The 20084-nt window shown below is 39.2% G+C and overlaps 1 protein-coding gene across 2 annotated transcripts in view; it reads right to left on the bottom strand.

Moving 5' to 3' along the window:
* The window catches only part of PDE4D (phosphodiesterase 4D), a 691343-nt gene that overhangs the window by 508272 nt on the left and 162987 nt on the right, over nucleotides 1-20084 (bottom strand). The window contains exon 1 of one of the 2 annotated variants that reach the window (XM_004583722.3): nucleotides 17845-17998. The exons of the other annotated variant lie outside the window; for it this stretch is intronic. Within the exon in view, the coding sequence (XP_004583779.1) occupies nucleotides 17845-17891 (47 nt within the window). The 5' untranslated portion in view covers nucleotides 17892-17998. Of the gene's footprint in view, nucleotides 1-17844; nucleotides 17999-20084 lie in introns of those variants that run through there. 2 annotated transcript variants of the gene reach the window in all.

Genomic DNA, 20084 nt, shown 5'->3' with positions numbered 1-20084 from the left:
ATTTATAGTAATATAAATTTTTGATTGTGAAAATTTTCTTAAAACTAAATGATTTACTGCAAGTGAATGATTTTCTTTTTTTTTTTTTTAAAGATTTATTCAGTTTATTACAGCCAGATATACACAGAGGAAGAGAGACAGAGAGGAAGATCTTCCGTCCCATGATTCACTCCCCAAGTGAGCCGCAATGGGCCGATGCGCGCAGATCCGAAGCCGGGAACCTGGAACCTCTTCCGGGTCTCCCACGCGGGTGCAGTGTCCCAAAGCATTGGGCCGTCCTCAACTGCTTTCCCAGGCCACAGACAGGGAGCTGGATAGGAAGTGGAGCTGCTGGGATTAGAACCAGCGCCCATACGGGATTCCGGGGCTTTCAAGGCGAGGACTTTAGCCACTAGGCTATGGCTCCGGGCCCAAGTGAATGATTTTCTTGAATGCCCTAGAAGTCCTATTAGCCAGCCATACTAGCCATCTATTTCAGCTCTATCAAATTTATAGGCCAAGGCACAGAGATTTAAAAGTATTAATGTCTTCAGAAGTAAACACCACTGATAAATATGCAAAAGAAGTTACAAACCTCTAAGAAGCAACAAAAATCAGGTAACAAATGCTGACAAAATCTGTTTCTGATGTAAGCTTACTCAGTGATTCTATTGGTATCTTTCATTGTGAAAGATGAATAACATTAATCTTTAATTAGCAGCTATAGGATTTGTAAATCAGAATCAGAAGAGAGAAAAAACATATTAATCAAGTAGACAGGCTAACAAAATAACATATTAGTCAAGATTACAACTGACTTACATAGTAAATGGAAGAAGAAAGGTCCCTAAAGAACTTTATTTCTAGTTCCTTAGATGAGAAACAATGCCATTTGTTTTTTGGACTAATTTTTGCATATGGTCAAGAAATCTAATTTTTATTCTGTTTTTTGCACCACAACACATAGCTGAAATATTAATCTATCCCTACATGAAGTATGTGGCATTGAATTTTCTTTAAGGTAACATAGAAATGAAGAATATTCCTTGTCACATTAGAGATTCCTAAACACATTGTTTCGCCGATGGAGGGCACATTTGCCAAAGGCACTGGGAACCCAAGTTTAAGAACTGATGCAAGGCCAAAGGACTGGTTGCTTCCCAAATCCTGGAGTCAGCAATTTCGCAGCACTTAGCAAAGATGAATTGGCATGAAACATCAGGTGCTAAAAATCATATCCTTGGAAATGAAACTCTTAAAAAAATTGTGTCTTTTACTCATCTTGACTGATACTCCGAAGAAGCCAAGGCTTCAGATGGAGCGTGCAACTCAGATTGCCCAGCGGAGACCCCTGTGATGGGGCTGAACGCACGGGTTCTGGGCGAGGTGGAGGAATGGCCATAATCTTCTAAATGTAATGTGCCATTGCTTCTTGTATACTCTGTTTTCTCATGGGAACACTACCGCATACAGACGGACTCACAGACATATCAGATACTTAACTAGACTAGCAGCTGAGTCAAATTCCTAATGATCACATGAAACTACAATTCACTTGGATGAGAGAGAGGAATCATAGAATGGAAAAATACACTGAGCCTCACAGTCCGGTTTACCAGGATAATATTCTTTTTTTTTTTTTCGTTCTATGTGACTGCTGTTGTAATTTGTGATTGGGTTTTACTTGGTGTATTCTGTTTTGTTTCAGTTTCGAGAGAATTATTTTAAAGAATGAATTGATAACATGCTATCACACATTCCTGAAAAAGCAACTGATTTAATCAAGACTCGTACACGTAAAGGATTTCACAAATTCCAGAAACCTTGGCAACTGTCCATATCCTCTTTTCAGACTGCTTGCTATTTCACAAATATGTCGTAAGTTTTTATTTTCCTCATCAATTTGCATGTGCGCAAAACATTCAAAAGCACATGCTTCTAAGACTTCTAAAAATGCCATGCGGGGTTTTAGTGCCCTTTTCTTAGTGAGACCACAAGAAGTGGGGAGAGGCCCAGGAATCTAAGATTTAGCACTCTGCTGGGCAATGAGAAAGCTCAATGTAGGCGAAAATGCTGGGCTTTGAACTTCAAAACACTAACACACGCTGCTCCAAAGGCTCAACTGAGAAATTATTTTCTGTATAAAATTTTAATATTCTCATTATGAATATTTTCTTTGTGTGGTCACTTAATATTACTTAAAAGCAAGTAAAACATGGAACTGTGTCACATAATACAATGTAATTAATGAAGTAAAAATAATAAATAATAAATAAATAAAAATAAAACAAAAACAAACAAACAAACAAAAAAAGCAAGTAAAACACAAGCGATAGAAAAATGAAAAACTGTCTACAGTACGGCCATGCCACCCTGAACGTGCCTGAGCTCGTCTGATCTCGGAAGCTAAGCAGGGCTGGGCCTGGTTAGTACCTGGATGGGAGAAAAATGAAAAACTAACATTGGATAATAAATGGTTAAGAAGAAACCCATCACTTCATAATTTGAAGAATGTAGCACTGTGGTAAATATCCAGTGACCAGGTATTTACTCTGTCAGTGACTGTGCTAAACACTTTACACATGCTCTCCCTTTCAATCCTTATGGCTATGCAATGAGGTAGGACTATGAGTCATATTTGCTAGTTGAGGAAGGAAAGGGTGAAATTATACAGTTGTCCAAGGTCATCATAACTGACAAGCCAACATATCTAACGTCTAAGCCCAAGGATCACTGCTTCTCAGAATCTGATTGGCTTATTGTACATGATGTGGTCAATATTGCGAAAAAGAGCAAAGATATAAAAGATATGGATGTTTTTACATAATCCTGAACATATGTCCAGAATCTCACCTGGCAGCCGATAATCAAACACTAATCCAAGAGTGTGCATGCAGTAACAGGATTTCAGAGAAGTTAGGTGAGGTGAATATTTTCCTAGAGATGGAGTGTTAACAGGGAATGGAACACAGTTTGAGCATGAAGGATGGGTAAAGTTTACATAGAAAGAGGGCAGATGTATCTCCTGTAAGGAAATCAGATGGAAATGGGTGAGAACAGTGAAAACGCTGATAAAACGATGAAAGAGTCATTTAGTTGTGGAATCCTGAGAATCAAACAAAGAGTGAGAAGCAATTTACAAAGTGCTTTGATGATCAACTAGAAATGCTAAAGCATAAAGTCATTCACTTAATGGGCAGATGTGTGGCCTGGCCTTTAAGGTACTAGTTGAAACATATACATCACATACCAGACTACCCTGGGTTCAAGTTTTGGTTCAAATCCTGATGATTCCAACTTCTTACCTGGATTGCATTCCCAGTCCTTAACCTTAGCATGGTACAAAGCCATGAATATGGTGGGCATTTCAGATGGAACCAGCAGAAAGGAGCACTCTTGGATTTTTTGCATTCATGCCCCCCTCCCGCCTACATAAAATTTTGGAACAAAATATTCAGATCATAAAGAAACCTAGTGCATTGGATCATGAATATTTAAATAAGCAAATAAAATACAGGAAGTCCCTTGAGGATGCTGGCAGTAGTCCTACAGCAATCACGGTTAGCACTGTCAATACTAATGGCACACACGTGGAAGTGTACACAGCATTCCACCTAAGGCTTTACCTCCATGAAAGATTGGGTGGACATGCTAGAAAATGGCTCCTAAGAGTGGCTGTCTTTAGAATGGGATATAATTGCCCCCAATATTCTCCTCTCTCATGTAGGAAAACTCTGAGGCAAGTTTCTGCATCATCTGCTGGAGGCTCACGATAAAACTGAGTCTCAGTTGACTACTTCTCTAACCTGGCCACTCACGGACGCTATATTGACTTTCTCAGTTCCCCACTTCCCCTGGGATAACCTCCCAAATAAAACATGTGCACTCAAGTTTTCTCATTGCCCATGTGTTAGGAATGCCAATCTGACTCCAACCCACAGAAGCTCTATAAAGTAAGCATGGCACAGCACCTGCATGCCAGGTGCTGCCCTGCACGCTTCACATCTGCCACAGTGTTTCATCCTCACATCAGCCTGCATGGTGAAAATCCCAACAATCTTTATCATGCAGTTGAGAAGCCCGATGCATTGTGAGGATAAATAGATTCCCAAGGTCATGATGTTAAAATGTAATGGAAACAGGCAATCTAGACCCACAGACTGAGCTCTTAGTTGTTATGCTAGCTGCCTCACTACACCTGGAAACAGATCACTGGAGACACACAACTGCATAAACCGTACGAGACACCAGAAGAACTGAAATCATGCTTTAGTGAGCACAGCACTCAGAGAAGGCCCAGGAAAGTAAGTGCTAGTGGGTTAGTAGGTATTAGCCATGGCAATGACAACAGGTGGAAATGTATCCCAATACAAGGTCCACTGGTAAGCAGGGCAGTGTTCAGATACTATGGAGCTTCATCCAATAGGTGAGGAGGAAGCCATGATAGAGGATGGTTGGACAGTTGAGTTCAAGCTTCCCAGCTCTTCCTCCACAGAGTAACACTGCCATAAAACTTCTAATTTGCAGCTGCTGTGTGTCCTCATATGTGGGCCTACTGCCTAAGTGTTCATTTGAAGGAAGGATTCCGTGACTTTAAAGATTATGTTTGCACTGACAACAGCAAATACTGACAAGGATGTGGAGTAAAAGAACACTCACTGCTGGCAGGAAGGTGAAAAAAAAAGAAAGAAAATACAGCCTTTTTTGTTTTTCTTTCCTGCCTTGCAATCTAGCCATCAAAATCCTTGGTGTTTTAATAAATAGAAAATGTATAGCTTCACAATCTGCACACAGAAATTTAAGGCAGCCTTTTTTATACATGCCAAAACCTGAAAGCAAATCAGATATTTTTTTGTATGAGAATGTATCTAAACTATCATATTCAGATAACAGAATATTATTTTTTGAGAACGGGATATTGTTCAACACTAAAAAAAAAAAAAGAGCTACTAAGCAATGACAAGACATGGGAAAAACAAACACACACTACTAAGATGGGAAGTCAGTATGAAGAGTTTCCATACTGTTTGATTACAATCTATGAAACTACAGACAGTGAAAATTTCATTAAGAAAGGGAAAGGCAGGGTTGCAACGCAGCACAGAGGATTTGGTAGGGCAGCTAAGCCTCTTCAAATCATTCTACATTGGTGAGCATGTGTTACTACATATATGTGAAAAAGATGTAATGGAAACATAGTTTAAATCGCAAAGATTCGGAATCTTAAAATGAACTTTCTTGAGATGCCTCATATTCATGCATTTTCAGTTTTTTATTTTACACCAAAATGAACTTACCTTTAAATTTCATTTCCATGAACTCTCAGAATTACCTTTGCCTAAAATCACACACTATAAAATCCCAAGAATGAACCCTAATAGAAATTGGGTGTTTAGGAAACTATGATATGTCATACAGGTTCATCAGCTTACACAGATGTACCAGTCTGGTGAGGGGAATCAATACGGGGGGACACTATGGAGGCCCCAGGCAGGGAGTATACAAGAAACCTCTGTACCTCCTGTTTATTTTTGTTGTAAACATAAACTTCTCTAAAAAATAAATGTCTATCTCACTCTCATCTATGTCTATACCTGTTTTCATAATTATATCCATACATGGAAGATGTATACAGGCATAGGTTCTTCCAAATGCTTGTGGAAAAATGGTATTAAAAATGTTTATTTTGCTTGGTGTGAAAAAAAAAAACTGAAGTCTGCTCTTACTTCTCACAATATACATTTTCTGCAAACTTCATGAAGATCCTTTTTATTTGACTGTAACCACCATAGCCAAGAGTGAATATACTTAGAAAACTCAGATTTAGGAAATATATTACAAGATTAATGACGAACACAACCTCAATACTAGTATTTGTTAGTAAAGAGAGTATGAGAATGAAAAAGACAAAGATGAGATGAGGCAAGGCTTTACACTGTTATTGACTGTGGGGAGTCAAAATATTTTCTTGGAAAATGTAGAGATGTTATACAGATGATTTTTCAGAGCTTAGTTTGATAATATATATTGTTTGAAAAGATCAGAGGAGAACCACAAATACAGGTTAGTCGATGACTGAAGACCACATTGCATTCTGTGATGAAAAGTAATTAAAACATACGCTAAATCTGGTAGACATGGACAAAAGCATGTATCAGAACCAGCAAAACCAGTGCAGCATCAATTCATAGACTCTCATCTGGCCGAAAAGATAACGCGGGCACATCTTCAAAGAAAGAAAGGTGTCTGCATAAATGTAAATGCACTATTGATTCGTTTTGCAGAAATAATACTTTAGGGGTCTTACAGAAACAGCACTTGGAATTTGCTGATAAACACAACTCAGCAGAACAGATGCTTCTGAAAATTGACTTAAATTTTGCCATGTGTCAGAAATCAGGTGGTGAGAAATATTTAGTTTTGAGACGGCAACCCTCATAGAAATTTCACCTCTCTAAAATCACAGACTATCTCCTGAAAACCTGAAATTAATCATAAAGGCACTACATTCCAGGAACACGACTGAAAAACTAATTTTCACTCTGAAGCCTTTGCTGAGAACTTGCTATCTGCCAAGCGCTGTGTTAGGGACACAGAATGCTGTGAAAAAGAACCTGGGAAAGACAACCTGCAAAGAGAAAACCCATTCGGCATGAGGCCACATGGGAGAGCACAACATTTTCAAACAGCAGGAGATTCTGGTTGAGGTTTGAGACATGAAGAAGAACATATCTTCTGTATTTCACCCTTAACCCAACATGTTAAGTAGCCACTGCAAACTCCCAAAAATATCGGATAAAAAAGACTTAGTTCTCTCAGTTACCTGCAACTAAAGGGTGAGATCTAGGTGTGGAAGGGCCTGCCCCTGAGCACCCAGATCACTCTAGGCAACCTGAATATTCATTCACAGCCTCCTATCCTATGCTGCACAACAGCAATGGCTACCATTGATTTGCTTGAGAGACAAGCATGCTTCTAAGTACCGAACCACTTTTCCTATTTGCTCTTCTAAGCTACCCTAAGAAGGGACAACTAGCTCTTGACTATCTCGTAAGTGTCAAAACCAGATCATAGGGTGATTAAGTGCCTTAGCTGAGGCTGTATCCTTTGTACCAAGCCCTTACTGTGAAATTGGGGATGATTAAATGAAATAATGGCCATTAAAAGCTTAATCTATAGCTGGCACTTACCAATTCTCCAGTGTGACAATAATATTATTATCCTTATGACTTTCATAATGTAGAATCCCTAACCTCCTCTCAAAATATGGTTCAGTAACATTATTTGGAAAATATTCAAATATTATATTTAATCATTTCCTAATCATATAATTTTTGTTACTCATCCTTCCTGTGTAAAAATATGCAACAATCTATGACTTACTTATTAAGTGTAACACCATTATGGATGTTGGGGTATCAAGTAGAATAAATGAGTGCCAGTGGTTACTTTCATGAATAGAGTGGAATTTGCTTTCTTACTATGTGGTCACAAAATTAACCTGGTAATTGAACCTTCCTTGAAACAAATTTATGTGCAATGAAAATCTTATAGAATATAGCCAGCCTTTCAATGACTTTATGACCCATTTCTTTAAGAAATAAAACGTGCACTGGGCCACTTTCTAAAAAAAAAAAATGGTAGGGAACAGTGTTTTGGCTCAATGATTAAGCTGTCAGTTGAGACACCTGACATCTCAAGTCAAAGCACTGGTTTAATTTATACCTGCTCCACTTCCTTCCCGGTTGCCTAACGATGTTTCTGAGGAAGCAGCATGTGATGGTGCAAGTGCCGGAGTGGCTTCCACCAATTTGGAAAACCATGATGGATTTCCGGGTTGTGGGCTTTGGCCAATACCAGTCCCAAACAACACAGCCAAAACTGGGTAGTAAACCAACACATGGAAAATGAATCTTTCTCCCTAGCTCCATCATTCTATCATCGAAATTATAAATGAACGCATCTTTAAAGCAATTACATGGGATTTTTCAATAAAAATTTTCTTCTTTTAGAACTCAGATGTCACGTCTTTTAATTTTTCCATTTTTAAAAATTTACTTGAAGGGGGGAAGTAGGGGCTGAGAAACAAAGGGAGACAAATAGAGACTGATTTCTCATCCACTGCTCCACTCCTCAAATGTGCTCACAACAGCTGGGGCTGGGTCAACCCAAAGTAGGGAGCTGGGTATTCGATGTGTGCCATCCCTGTTAGGGATCAGAGGTCAACCACTTGAACCAGTATTGCTGCCTCTCAGGGTACACATTGACAGAGAGCTGGTATCAGGACATGAGCCATGACTCAAATCCAGACACCCTGATGTGGGATCCAGGCTTCATAGAGAATCATAACTCTTGCGCCAAATGCCCTTTCCTTATGCCTTAACTTGATGGCTTGCAAGAGGTATCTCCTGCTGTTCTCAACAACACTGTGGGTGCCTGAATTCTCTCATCATCATCCTGCTAGCTTTCTTCTCTTCTCTAGAATATAATGTATGGCAAGTATTTGCTGCAAACTTATTCAGCTACTGAGAACAAGATTTTTTCATACCAACAACTTCACATTATGTCATTTATTTAGGACACAAAAGGAAAGACCCAAGACCTTTGCCAAGTGTAGGATGCACAAATTGTGTGAAGGAATGTTTTCCCAATTACCTTACTGAGGGTTAGTAGTGTTAATGGACACAAAGCTGCTACCTTTCCATGACAAAGGCTACTACTTCAAATTACAGCGTGTGGAGAAGAAATTAAGAAAAACACCTGTGGCTAAAAAAGGTGACAATTTTCCCGCCGAAGTCAATTACATAAGGAAAGCATCAGAGCTCACTTGTTGAAAAATTTGTTGATAAATTTACCTTTTTTCTTTTATTATCTTTAACATAAGGACAAAGTGCCTAAGCAAGGCAAAAATGAGTGAATGAATCCAGTAAGATACCTGATCATAGTGATCATGATGGCAACCTCCTCATCTTCAGATATGGAAAACCTGGAAACTCAAGGATGAAGAACACAGTTCCTTTATCAGTGACCATGAATGCTTACTCCTTATTTCGAGCTGTAGAGCGTCTACAGAAGGGCTACCAAGAATGCTTTGCATAAAGTCCTCTTGACAGTTGAACACCAAGAAGGCTAAAGAGGAAGCTCTCTGGACCCACGAGAAAGTGCAGCTGATTAGATGAGATGAAAGGAATTCATCACGCTTGTGAAGCTCACGGTACTCAGATGTACTAGTACGGCCTATAAAGTGAGGAGAGTTTTTGGTAACATCCTTTCATCTACAACTTACGTTTGTCATTTTCCCTTCTGAGTTGTCTTGGAAATAGAAAAGAATTTAAATTTAGAAATGTTTAAACTAGGTTATGCCAATTCTCGTTAAAGCCACACTGTGCTTTGTTATTTCCTAAGTTTCCCAGTGATTGCTGCCACTTTCAAGTCTACTTCACAAGGGTTTTGAAAAAAAAAAGTCTTTGTAAAAGCAGGTTACATATATAGGATTTGGTGACATTCTACCAAGGACCATAAAAAAGCTCCTATTAAAAAGTGAGCAGCGCTGACTCATTCTGCTTCTCCTCCCACTGTGATTTTTATTCATTTGAAGTTAATGTTCAAAGCAAATACCTTAGAGCCTGTGTTTGTCACCCAAGAGTTACTTCCAGGCAGCACAGGCAATCGCACATTTCCAAAATCAGGTCATGAAACTGGAATTGCATCCTAATTAGTATGTTCATAAAACAGTTTCTACCACAACCACAAAAAAAAAACCCCAGCAATAAAATTAACTCAACATTTTTTGTCATCCCCAAAACCCAATCAATAGGAGACATTCCGATCACAAACTGATCCCAAGTTGGTAATCAAAAAGTTACAGCATTTCCAGTACATCTCTACTCCTTTCTGTGACATAATACTTTGTGGATACAATTTTAAAAGCAAAGGAGAATGGCCGTTATCGACTATGCACTCACTCAGCATCACTGGCCTTTTTGTTTGGCAGTTTGCTTAACACTCTGCCCTTCCTCAACAGTCTCTCCAGTTCCCCGGGGTGGCTTTGCCTCCTCCTTACCAAGCTCCACCACACGCTCCTCTCACTGCGAGCCTCCTTTTGAAATGTGATCTTGAATTCTATTTCTCAGAGAAAACAGAGGACATGAGACCAAAGCCTCCTCTTGTGTTCTCCTTTCACCTTTTTAACCACCTGCAGCTCTCCAAGGCTCCCCGAGAAGGAGTCAGGCCCTTCCCTGGTATTTCAGCTCTGAATCAAGGCACTCCCTTTCAGACATGCTCATTCAGCTCGGATAAGCAGAGCAGGCATTCTCCACCAGTTACTGGCTTTTCCTCCCATCGTTCTGCTGTCCTCCCCTCCCTTGTCTTCCTTCTGTTCTTGTCCAAAAATTTGAAAGCAGTTTGCGCATGTCTCTGCTTTCATACCCCCTTGAAATACAAGTTACAGACTCAATTTTCTTAATCCACTCTGCAAAGTAATCCCAACAATAATTATTAATTCTCAATTCCATCAGAGACATTTTAGTACTTCACTTCTTGGTTTCTTCAAGGAATTATGATCAAGACAATGAAGTTATTTCTTTTGAACTTCCACAAGGCCTTGTATAGAGTGCTCATATTGCACAGTGATCATTTGTCTCCATGGCTATTCTCCTCACTAACCCATGAGCATTTCCAACACAAGACTACATCTGGGAATCCCTGTGCTCCAAGATATTAGTTTGTTCCACCTGCTTAATGCACTTAACTAAGAATGGCATTTATCAGCTGAGTTGCTGAACACTGGACTCTTCTATCATTAAAATCTTTCTTTGGTTGCCAGTTAGCTCAGATTTCAGATAATGTTAATATTCTTTACTTGTCTAACGAATAGATTTTAAAGACCTATAATTAGATGGGGACATGGATGAAAGCAATAACTGTAGCAGCGCAAACCAAAACTTGTACAACTTTCTTTGTCATCAGCAAAGCACACAAACATTTCATGTGACTCCAGACCTAATGGAGGTAGAGTTCACATCCAGGGCAGTGCAGTTTGAACAAGACACGTTGGAGCCAGGTAGAGATGGTGAATGCAGCAGAACCCAGGAATGTTCCACTCAGCAAGTGATGGCTGGCAGAGTCTCTGTCCATTCAACAAGCAGTGCAATTTGCATCCTAATTCATCTGCCACAGCTTCAGCACCTTCCTAATTGATCTGCCCAGAGAAATACCTTTTACTAATTCACAACCATGATGCTACAGGCCTGAATGGCCTTGGGAACATAGTTCACTGCAAATTCCTTATAATATTCCTCATTCCGACACAAAAGGTGCTGATATGGCCTAAGTAAAGGGCATAGTCTCAACACTAACACAACGGGTTTCTCAAGGAAAGGTCACTCGCAATCAGGAGGTATTCTACTCATCCCACATGCTGAGTGACATAGAGAATCTGATTGTTTTCCTCTTGTCCACTGCTAATCTATTTTCTAGAACATCAGGAAAGACTGCTAAGGGGTGTGCCACAACAACAACGTGGCAAATTTAAAGGACACTGAACTTGACAATCAGACTAGACCTGGTTTTTAAAGGGTCAGGTACTCTAGGTAATAGACACATGACCTTGAGAGAGTTACTTAACCATTCTGAATATTCATTTCATCATGAACAATGATTAAATGATTAAATAAATTTTTGTAATGTGATGATGGAATTTATGCTAACACATTTGGCATGGATAGAGGAGTTCAATGAATTCTTTTGGTCTCTGCCTTGAATTTTGTGATATCTATGTGTACCACCTATATTTTCAGAAAATTGACCCAGTATATTTTCAAATGACACTGGTAGAAACTTACTAATAAGTTATTATTACCATTGTACAATGATATTTTCTTTGACACAGTCTTTAAAATGAAGTAAGTGCATATCTAATGACATCATTTTCAATAATAGTGAAAATTAAGATAGCTTTGACAAAAATCACATAGAACATGGATGTCACATTTAGAAATTTAGGGTATTTTATTTCCAGGCAATAATTTAAAATGCAAAGTATTTATCCTTGGGATTCAATACACATGCACACACACACACACACAGCCATATCCATAAATTGATTTCCAATTTTTACATGTAACATGGTCTCTACTTGAATATATTATCTTGCCCGTGTTTCTTGGCTTGTACTTCTCAAATACCATTTGTAGTTCATCAAGTGATAGTTAACTTGAAGCATGGAAACATCTGGGGGGTAACTGTTACAGGTGGGATAATGCTATAACTGGACCGGATACTAATGAGCATTAACTTTAATGGTGTGCAACTTTAAAACGAGAGAAACGAATGAGGGATCAAGAACTTTTAATCTGTGCCAAGTGGGAGATCAGTTGTTAACGCCCATTAGTTCTTTAGCCATTCCAGAATTCTGAACTATGAATGTTTATTCCCTTACTTGCCTAATTCTCTTTAGATTCAAATACCTCAGCATCCATGAGAGTAACTCAGTAAAAGTCAATGGAAAGATGTGTAGCAACGAGGAGTGAAAAGTGGAGAATTTACCAGGAGCTAAACACCCAAAATTCCTAGCTAATGATTTTCATATGATGGAGAATATTTTCCGCCTTTTATAGTAATTTGCAAGGACCTCCCTGGCTTGGGCCACCCACTAAGCCCACTGAGGCTACGACCTGTCAGCAATTTCAAGCACACAAACTATTTTACTACACCCAAAAAGACTTTTTTGGGATTAAGAACAATTTCATTTCCGTAAGTTGTGCCACACTGATACTATTAAAGACAGTTTTCCTCCTTCAGCATACAATTTTAATCAGTTTTCTTGAAAGAAAAAAAATTGTTGTGTGTGAGTATTTAGCCTAATGGTTAGGAGATTGGCTGGGACACCTATATTGTCCCATTTTCGCAGTTCCTCAGCTCTGGCTCTAGAAGATATCCTTGAGTAGTTGTGTTCTTGCCAGCCTGAATTGGATACCCATTAATTGCACCATCCCAGCCCAAGAGAAACCTTTTTGAATCTTTAGGGAATGATATTGCAAATGAGTGTTCTCTCCCATTTAAAAAATACATGCTTATTTTCATTCTTTTAATTAACATTTTTAATGTTCATTTTAATCATTGCTATTTATTTGAAAAGCAGAGAAACAGATCCTCTATCTGCTGGTTGATTCCCTAAATACCTGTCAGACTGAGGATTGGCGGAAGCCTAATCCAGGAGTCTGAAACATTAACCAGTCTCCCACATAGGTGACAAGGACTTAAGAACTTGATTCCTTGTGGTCAGTAGAAAGTTGAATTGAAATGGAGATAGAACTGCATCTTGGGCACTCCAATTTGGATGCAAATACCATAAGCAGCGATTGAACCCACTGTGTCAGAATGCCTGCCCTATTTTTATTTGAAGCCAGATACAAATAGTAAAAAAAAAAAATGTACAACTAAGACAAAAGGCAAGTAAGTATAATGGTGACAGAAAAAATAGGTTTGTAATAGGATTAATATTTCATTTCATGGAAGATTTTTGTTGTATTATATCTAAACCTGAATGTTTGTCTTAAACAATTGCTGACTTTACAATGGAGGCCAGGGATCTGTGAATAAGAAGACTTTGTACAATCATGAGTTCCTTGTAAACTCTGTTGGCCATAGTTGTTTACAAATAAACTTCATTTGTCTCTGACTGGAATTCCAAAACATGCTAGGATTTTAGTGTTGGATTTAGAGATGGAATGATGATCAGCTGTAGCCCACATCTGTAATCTCATTTGAAGACCAACAGATAGTGGAAGAATTTTAGGATGACTTAAGTGAATACAGCTCTGTCATTGTGCATGAAACTGACTAAATTTTCTTCACTGCAATACTGTCTTCAAATCAATATTTCCCCCCTCATTAAAATTCTATTAAATTTGTGATATTAGTATATTGGCAAAAGCATAAACTCTAGAAATCGACTTCTGGGTTGAATTGCTTTAGTTCAACTAGATAAAGAAAAGACAAACTTGGAAGCTTCCAGGAGGCTAACAAGAATGTTCTGTGCTAAGCAGGCTACCTGCCTTTCTCTGAATGTTTATCCACTGAATCATATGTCTATAATGATGAAAACATGAACATTGCATTAGTGACCTGCGAGGCAATATTCTGAATTATTCCATAGGAAACTAAGATCATACAGAACAGAGCGAGTTCATTTATAAGCTAAATCCTTGGTCTACTGAAGAACAACCATGATTTGTTAGACTGAACCTTACAGAAACTACCACTTAGAAGGGGAAAGTTCAATAAAGAGTGACACCCCCAAATAAAGGAAAAGCTTATATATTGAGTCAATAGTCATAATTATCCCATTTTTCCCTATTGATTAGAGCCAACTTTTAGCATCACAAAGTTTGATAAAAGCATTCTAACATGTGGCCAATAAAAAAAAATTAATTCCTAAGATCAAATAAGCAAATGATTAGCGTCCACAATCACTAGTCTCCAATTTTCCTGTTTTTTTTTTTTTTCTCTTCAGAAAGGGACTCCGATAACTCTACTGTACAACTTCTCTAACAAGGAACTTCTCAAATTTCTTTGCACCACAGTCTTTGCAATCATTTGAGTCACAAAAAATTTTTTTAAAAAAGATTCAAAGGTTCTCAGATAAAATGTCCTCCTCAATTTTACAACCGAAACATTCAATTATATTCAACATGGACCTGATGTTTCTGGCATGCAGTTATGGCATTTTTACATCAAACTATACAAAGCTGTTACTTATCTTCACGGCAAAAAGTGACAATCACATTAGTCACATTATGACCTTTCATTCTTGTTAAACCTTGCATGTGATCCCATGTCACCACATCTCTATACAGTTCTCTTAATTACTCCAGGTTGAAGTTAAAATCCCTAGAAACCTGATTTGCATTTCCTTGATTCCAGTTAGGTAGGACCCATTCTTAAATTGCCAGGCTATCACTCAATTCTCACTGCTAGACACAATTAAAAAAAAAAATTAAAGCGCTATTCATTCAGTGAGGAAAGTCCCTATCTTTGGTTTCATAGTAGAAAAAAAAAAGCAAACAAATAATCAAGAAACTCAAAAGTGTAATGGAAAGATGCCCTTGCAATAAAATCCTCCAGCAAATATTCCTAATGTAGCTTCAATGTAGTTTCCAACAGGAAAGACACATTCTTCTGGCACATTTTTCTGGGTAGTGTTCTATTAATTCACATAACAGGACTACTTATTAACTAAAACTTGTAACCAATAAGCAATGACTTTGTAATGCTGCTAAATGATTATCAACATACTAGGCTTAGGACAGCATGATAGTGGTCCAGACGCACACTCTGTGTTTGGACTTCTATCAGAGTTATTACTTTTGATAAACTTTCGAAGATCAGTTTAGAGCCCCAATGTGCACATTCTCTTTTTCTTCTCAAAAATCCAAACTGAGTGTACTTCTATGTTCTGAATCGCCAAAGAGTTCAGGGAGCTCAGAGATGATATGGGGCTCCTGAGGAAAACACAATCATCTCCTTAAAGTGTTCATTTATGATGTTATTCCCTGTCACTGGACTCTTGCCAACTTTTTATCCGCTCTTTATTGAGAATAAGATCAGCATGGGAGAATGATGGAAGGGGAAATCTTTAGGGATGTAGAAGGGAACAACTTGGTAAATCCATTCTTCAGAGCAGAATAATTCATGCTCATGGAATACAAACTAATGTGAGTCTTACAGCAGGACAAAGAAAGGGGGTTTTCTGATCAACAAACACCTAGAATCTCATACTTGCAGTACTGAAAAACGAGGCTACAAGTTACAGCAAAACAACAATAGCAGTGTAAGTTGAGAACCAAGAACAATACTTAGCTGGGTCACCTGGAGGAAACCCACTACCTTCTTGCTTTAAATCTAATATTTTGTTCCTGAATTCTAAGGGCTCAGGAAAAATAGCCACACATAAAACAGAGCATTTGTACTCCACACTGGCTCCATTAGCCAGAACAACAACAAATGGGCTCACCATGCAGTGAAATGAATGAGAGTTATCAACCTCCTGGAACAAAAGAACACCATTAGGCCCCTCAACTTTTCAAACACATGTATTACAAATCCAGAGGGGCATGAAAATGCAAATGTGCTTTCTCCTCAAACCACAGGATTGAACAGCTTATTTCTTTCCAGCACAAAGAAATGGGAAGTTAATGCAACAACAACAAAAAAGGTGGTTATTATGCTAGATATTCAGTGAGTACCTGTATGCTTCTAATTACAACACAAACATATGGAATCCAAGGATAGAACTCAGAGAGAATGAAAGCTGTTGCTTTATAGGCAAGCCATACTTCACAGAAATGAGAATAGCCTATTTCCCCCTCAATAAATCTTTCGAAGTATAGTGTTCACCTTTAAGAAATGGATAAGAAAGAGAAGAATAACAATTAAGAAATGTTTACTAAGTGCGGAGGGGCTGTTTCTAGGATCTTTTAAGTTCAGGGATAGAGATCACTAAGATGAATGTTTCTGAAAGAATGGTAAGGATCTTGGGACTGCTGCCTGACCCTTAGCAACAGAATAAGCAAGCAATGGTATCAGCGTTCCCACTGAGCTGGGACCTCTGATGATGCAATTGGAACCGGGCCACTGAGCTCTGCAGGCATGTCACTCTGACTCTGTACCAAACATGTTAGAGACTGGGGACAGTGCCTCTGGTCAGCAAAGAAGGAAGATACGCCACAGCATTGATTCTAGATGAATCTGGCGCGGACAGAAAATGAGCACCTGCCTAGAGTGACAGAATGTCTCCCACCCTTCCAAACACGGGAGTTTAGCTGAGAGTTGAAGTATTCCCATGAAACCAGCAGGTGATTTAGGTGGTACTTTAAGTGATTAGAAGGCTTTATTGTGAAACGTTATCCTAAAAGCAGTTGGAAAAATCCTCAGAAAAACTGTGCCTGGCTATCTATCACTTGTCCTCAGTTGAGTCAAAATTTAACTGGATAATTAGCTTTGAAACATGAGACAGTACAGTATGCAAAGCAATGTAGGTTATCAGACACTGAGCCCTAATAAATGCTTTTTTGTGGCTAAAAGAGGTTGAATGTAGGCAACCCTAAATGTATAGCACAAAAGAAAAAGACTCTTAAATAATGACCTAGGCCCTAACAATGACCTCAGTGATTAGTTCCCATAGACATTTAGTAATCAACTCCTATGTGACACAGCGCATGACATCACTTGCCAGGGATCTTAGCACCATGCATTGAATCTTAATAAATCACCAAATTCTGAGACCCAGAGCAAGTTCTATGAAAGTCAGAGCACTTCATGATTCCTGTGCTAGAATTCTCTTAGAATTCCATTGTCTCATTCTGGTGGAAACATTTCTTGAACAGCTACAATACCCTTAAATATGAGACAACTAACACATCTGAGTATTGTTTTTAAATTAAGCCAACAATTTATGTGTCCCTTACCCTTCTGTTTTGGAAACTCAGAAAAATAATATTATATGTCAGAAATGTATGTCTGTCCTGCCTTAGGGATTTTTAAAATAAAAAGCACCGAAAAAAACTCCAAATTCCTCTTTTTCCTTTATTGATCAAAGAGTTGCGATTGTCAAAGTTTTCTGTCTCTCTTTTTTAAAAATGCCCTCATGTCCTCATTCTTGATTTCTCATTTTGGGGTGCTTTACATAAATAACATTTTATTGCATAATCATTACTTTCTCAGAAATTTGGTGTTACACATTTTTGCTTTTTGTTCCTCACATGACATCAATATTCTTGTGCAAAAGCAGTGTCCCACCTGGCACCTGTCAGGGAATCTTAGGATTCTGAGTTTTGCGAACTGCAGGGTATATTGATTACTCACCAAATCCAGGAATGCCTTCTAAAAGGGAAATTATTGACGTGCATCATGTTCGCAGATCTTCCGTCATTAATATTTTCCTTGTGTCCTAGGTTACATGGAGTGATCCTCACAGATGAATCCCAGCTCACTGCTCTGAGCAGCTATCATGGACAATTATTGCAACAAGTATTAAATTCCAAAAAAAATCCCCCACCCCAAGAAAACAAAACAAATCCAAGAGCAACAACAAAGCCCTTCTAGGATTTGAAGAAAGAACCATCGCAGAGCCCTGCAGGTGGGTCCATCCATTTAGGGTCCACTAATTAGTCAATGCACTAAAATAGCCAGTCCAACTGCTAATCCTAAATGGTGGCAAATATTGTCGTGGTCAGATCCAGCTGCCTTGCATGTGAATTAACGCATCCTCGCAGGAAGCATTCTGGAGTGTGGAAAGAAAGGAGTCAAAAGACAGTTTGTAGTTATCCTTGTTAAAGAAGTGTTAGAAGGGAAATGGAAAACTTCAGGTTGCTTTGCCATGCTGTCCTTTAGAAATGAATATTGCTTTTTCTTCTTTCTGAGGCACATATTCATGTGTGGTCACTTCAGCGCAGGGCGACCGTCTGAGACGCGTTGGACAAAGACCTGGGCAGAGGGACTACAAATCATGTACAGTCAAAATCAACTTCTTCCCCAAATCTTGGAATGGCTGATTTCAACTATAAAAGCAGGAAGGCAACGAGTAATTTCTGTTTTGCAGGGCAGGGTTACCAACAGCTACCACCATGACTTCATAAGGTACTGTTGTGATGAGATTCCTTCCCAGCGCCTAACCCCATAATAAGACTGCCTGCTCGCTTTAAGTAAAATGACTAAGCTATTGATCCTTTCGCTGCAGAATCCCCTTTAATTCGCTGTTATCAAAACCATGTGCGGGCTTTGTATATTTTCCCTTGCAAAGAAAATGAATTACACAGCTGCAAGTCAGACGTTGTCTAAGAATTGCTTTCCCTCGTTGTCTTTTCTTGTCTGTCACTATTCCTTACGCAGAATTCATTTCCCCCATAGGTGTCATTTACTCTGATACTCGGACATCTTTTTGAAAGATTCTCACGCCCAAGCTATACAGACCTTGCATGCTTTTAAAACACAATGGCAACAGGCTCCTGCTGGAGTCCCTCCGCGCCGAATCTCCAACACAACCTTTGGAATCGCCGCAGCCGCCTCCTCTGCCCTGGGCAGCACCGCCCCAGCTCTGAGCAGCTCAGGACACTTGCAGCCTCCGTGGTACTGTACATTAACTCTGCAGCAGCCCTTTCGGCTGCAGGGACGCCTTGCCTGACAGGGGATGTGCTGGCGTCAAGGGGGCCCTCTAGGTGGATTCCCGGACACTGCAGAACTGCGCGCTCCTTGCTAGCCTCTTAGGAAGAGCCAGCCAAAGGGGTTAAAGGAAAAGCTTGCCCACAAAGAACAGATTTCCTTCAGTAACTGATTACCAGGCGAGAAAGGCTAAGCAGCAGGACCTGTAAATAACCAGACAGGGAAACCACACCTTGAACACAGAGATGTTGTTACAGAAGTAGATTCCTCCCCGCCCCCTTCCTTGTTTTCGTTTTTGCCTAGCGAAAAAAGGCGAGATCAAAAGAGGTCCAGGAAGGATTTGCGAATGACAGAATTTCATGCATTCTTCTCCTTTAAAAATTTCGCTACACACTGACACACCTACAGATGGGTGGCAAAACCTTGCTTATTAGATGATTTGTGATAATTTGACCACAGATGACTATGCGGTGATCTTGGACAGGGAATCTTGTGGAAACCAGTTTTGCAGAAGTCAGTTACACTTCACTGGCAACTGCACACGCCAATAAAGCTGCTGGTATGACTAGGCAGTGTGAAAACTGGAGAGCAGAGATGAAATACTGCAATGCCTACATCTGGTATTTTGCATTTCCTGACACTTGCCCCTTGGTTGCAAAAAAGAAACCCACAAAATCTGTTCAATAATCCCCTGAATGCACCCCATTGCTGCCGATACCATTTTGGAGCAATAAAATAGTCAACTCCTGGAATAGTAGCCCAGCACTTAAATGGTGTTTGTTTGAGATCAGTAAGAGCCTGGCCTTTACAGGAGTAGTATACTCAATGTTAATGAATCATTTTTAACGTAGGTATTCAAAAAGCCTGTTATGCAATTGCTTAATATTAAGTGGAATACTAGCAGCACTTAATGCACAATGCTATTATCTTCAGCTAGGATTTCC

Source organism: Ochotona princeps, chromosome 23, assembly GCF_030435755.1.
Source record: "Ochotona princeps isolate mOchPri1 chromosome 23, mOchPri1.hap1, whole genome shotgun sequence".
In the NCBI taxonomy this organism is placed as follows: domain Eukaryota; kingdom Metazoa; phylum Chordata; class Mammalia; order Lagomorpha; family Ochotonidae; genus Ochotona; species Ochotona princeps.
This window is presented reverse-complemented; position numbering and strand designations above follow the sequence as displayed.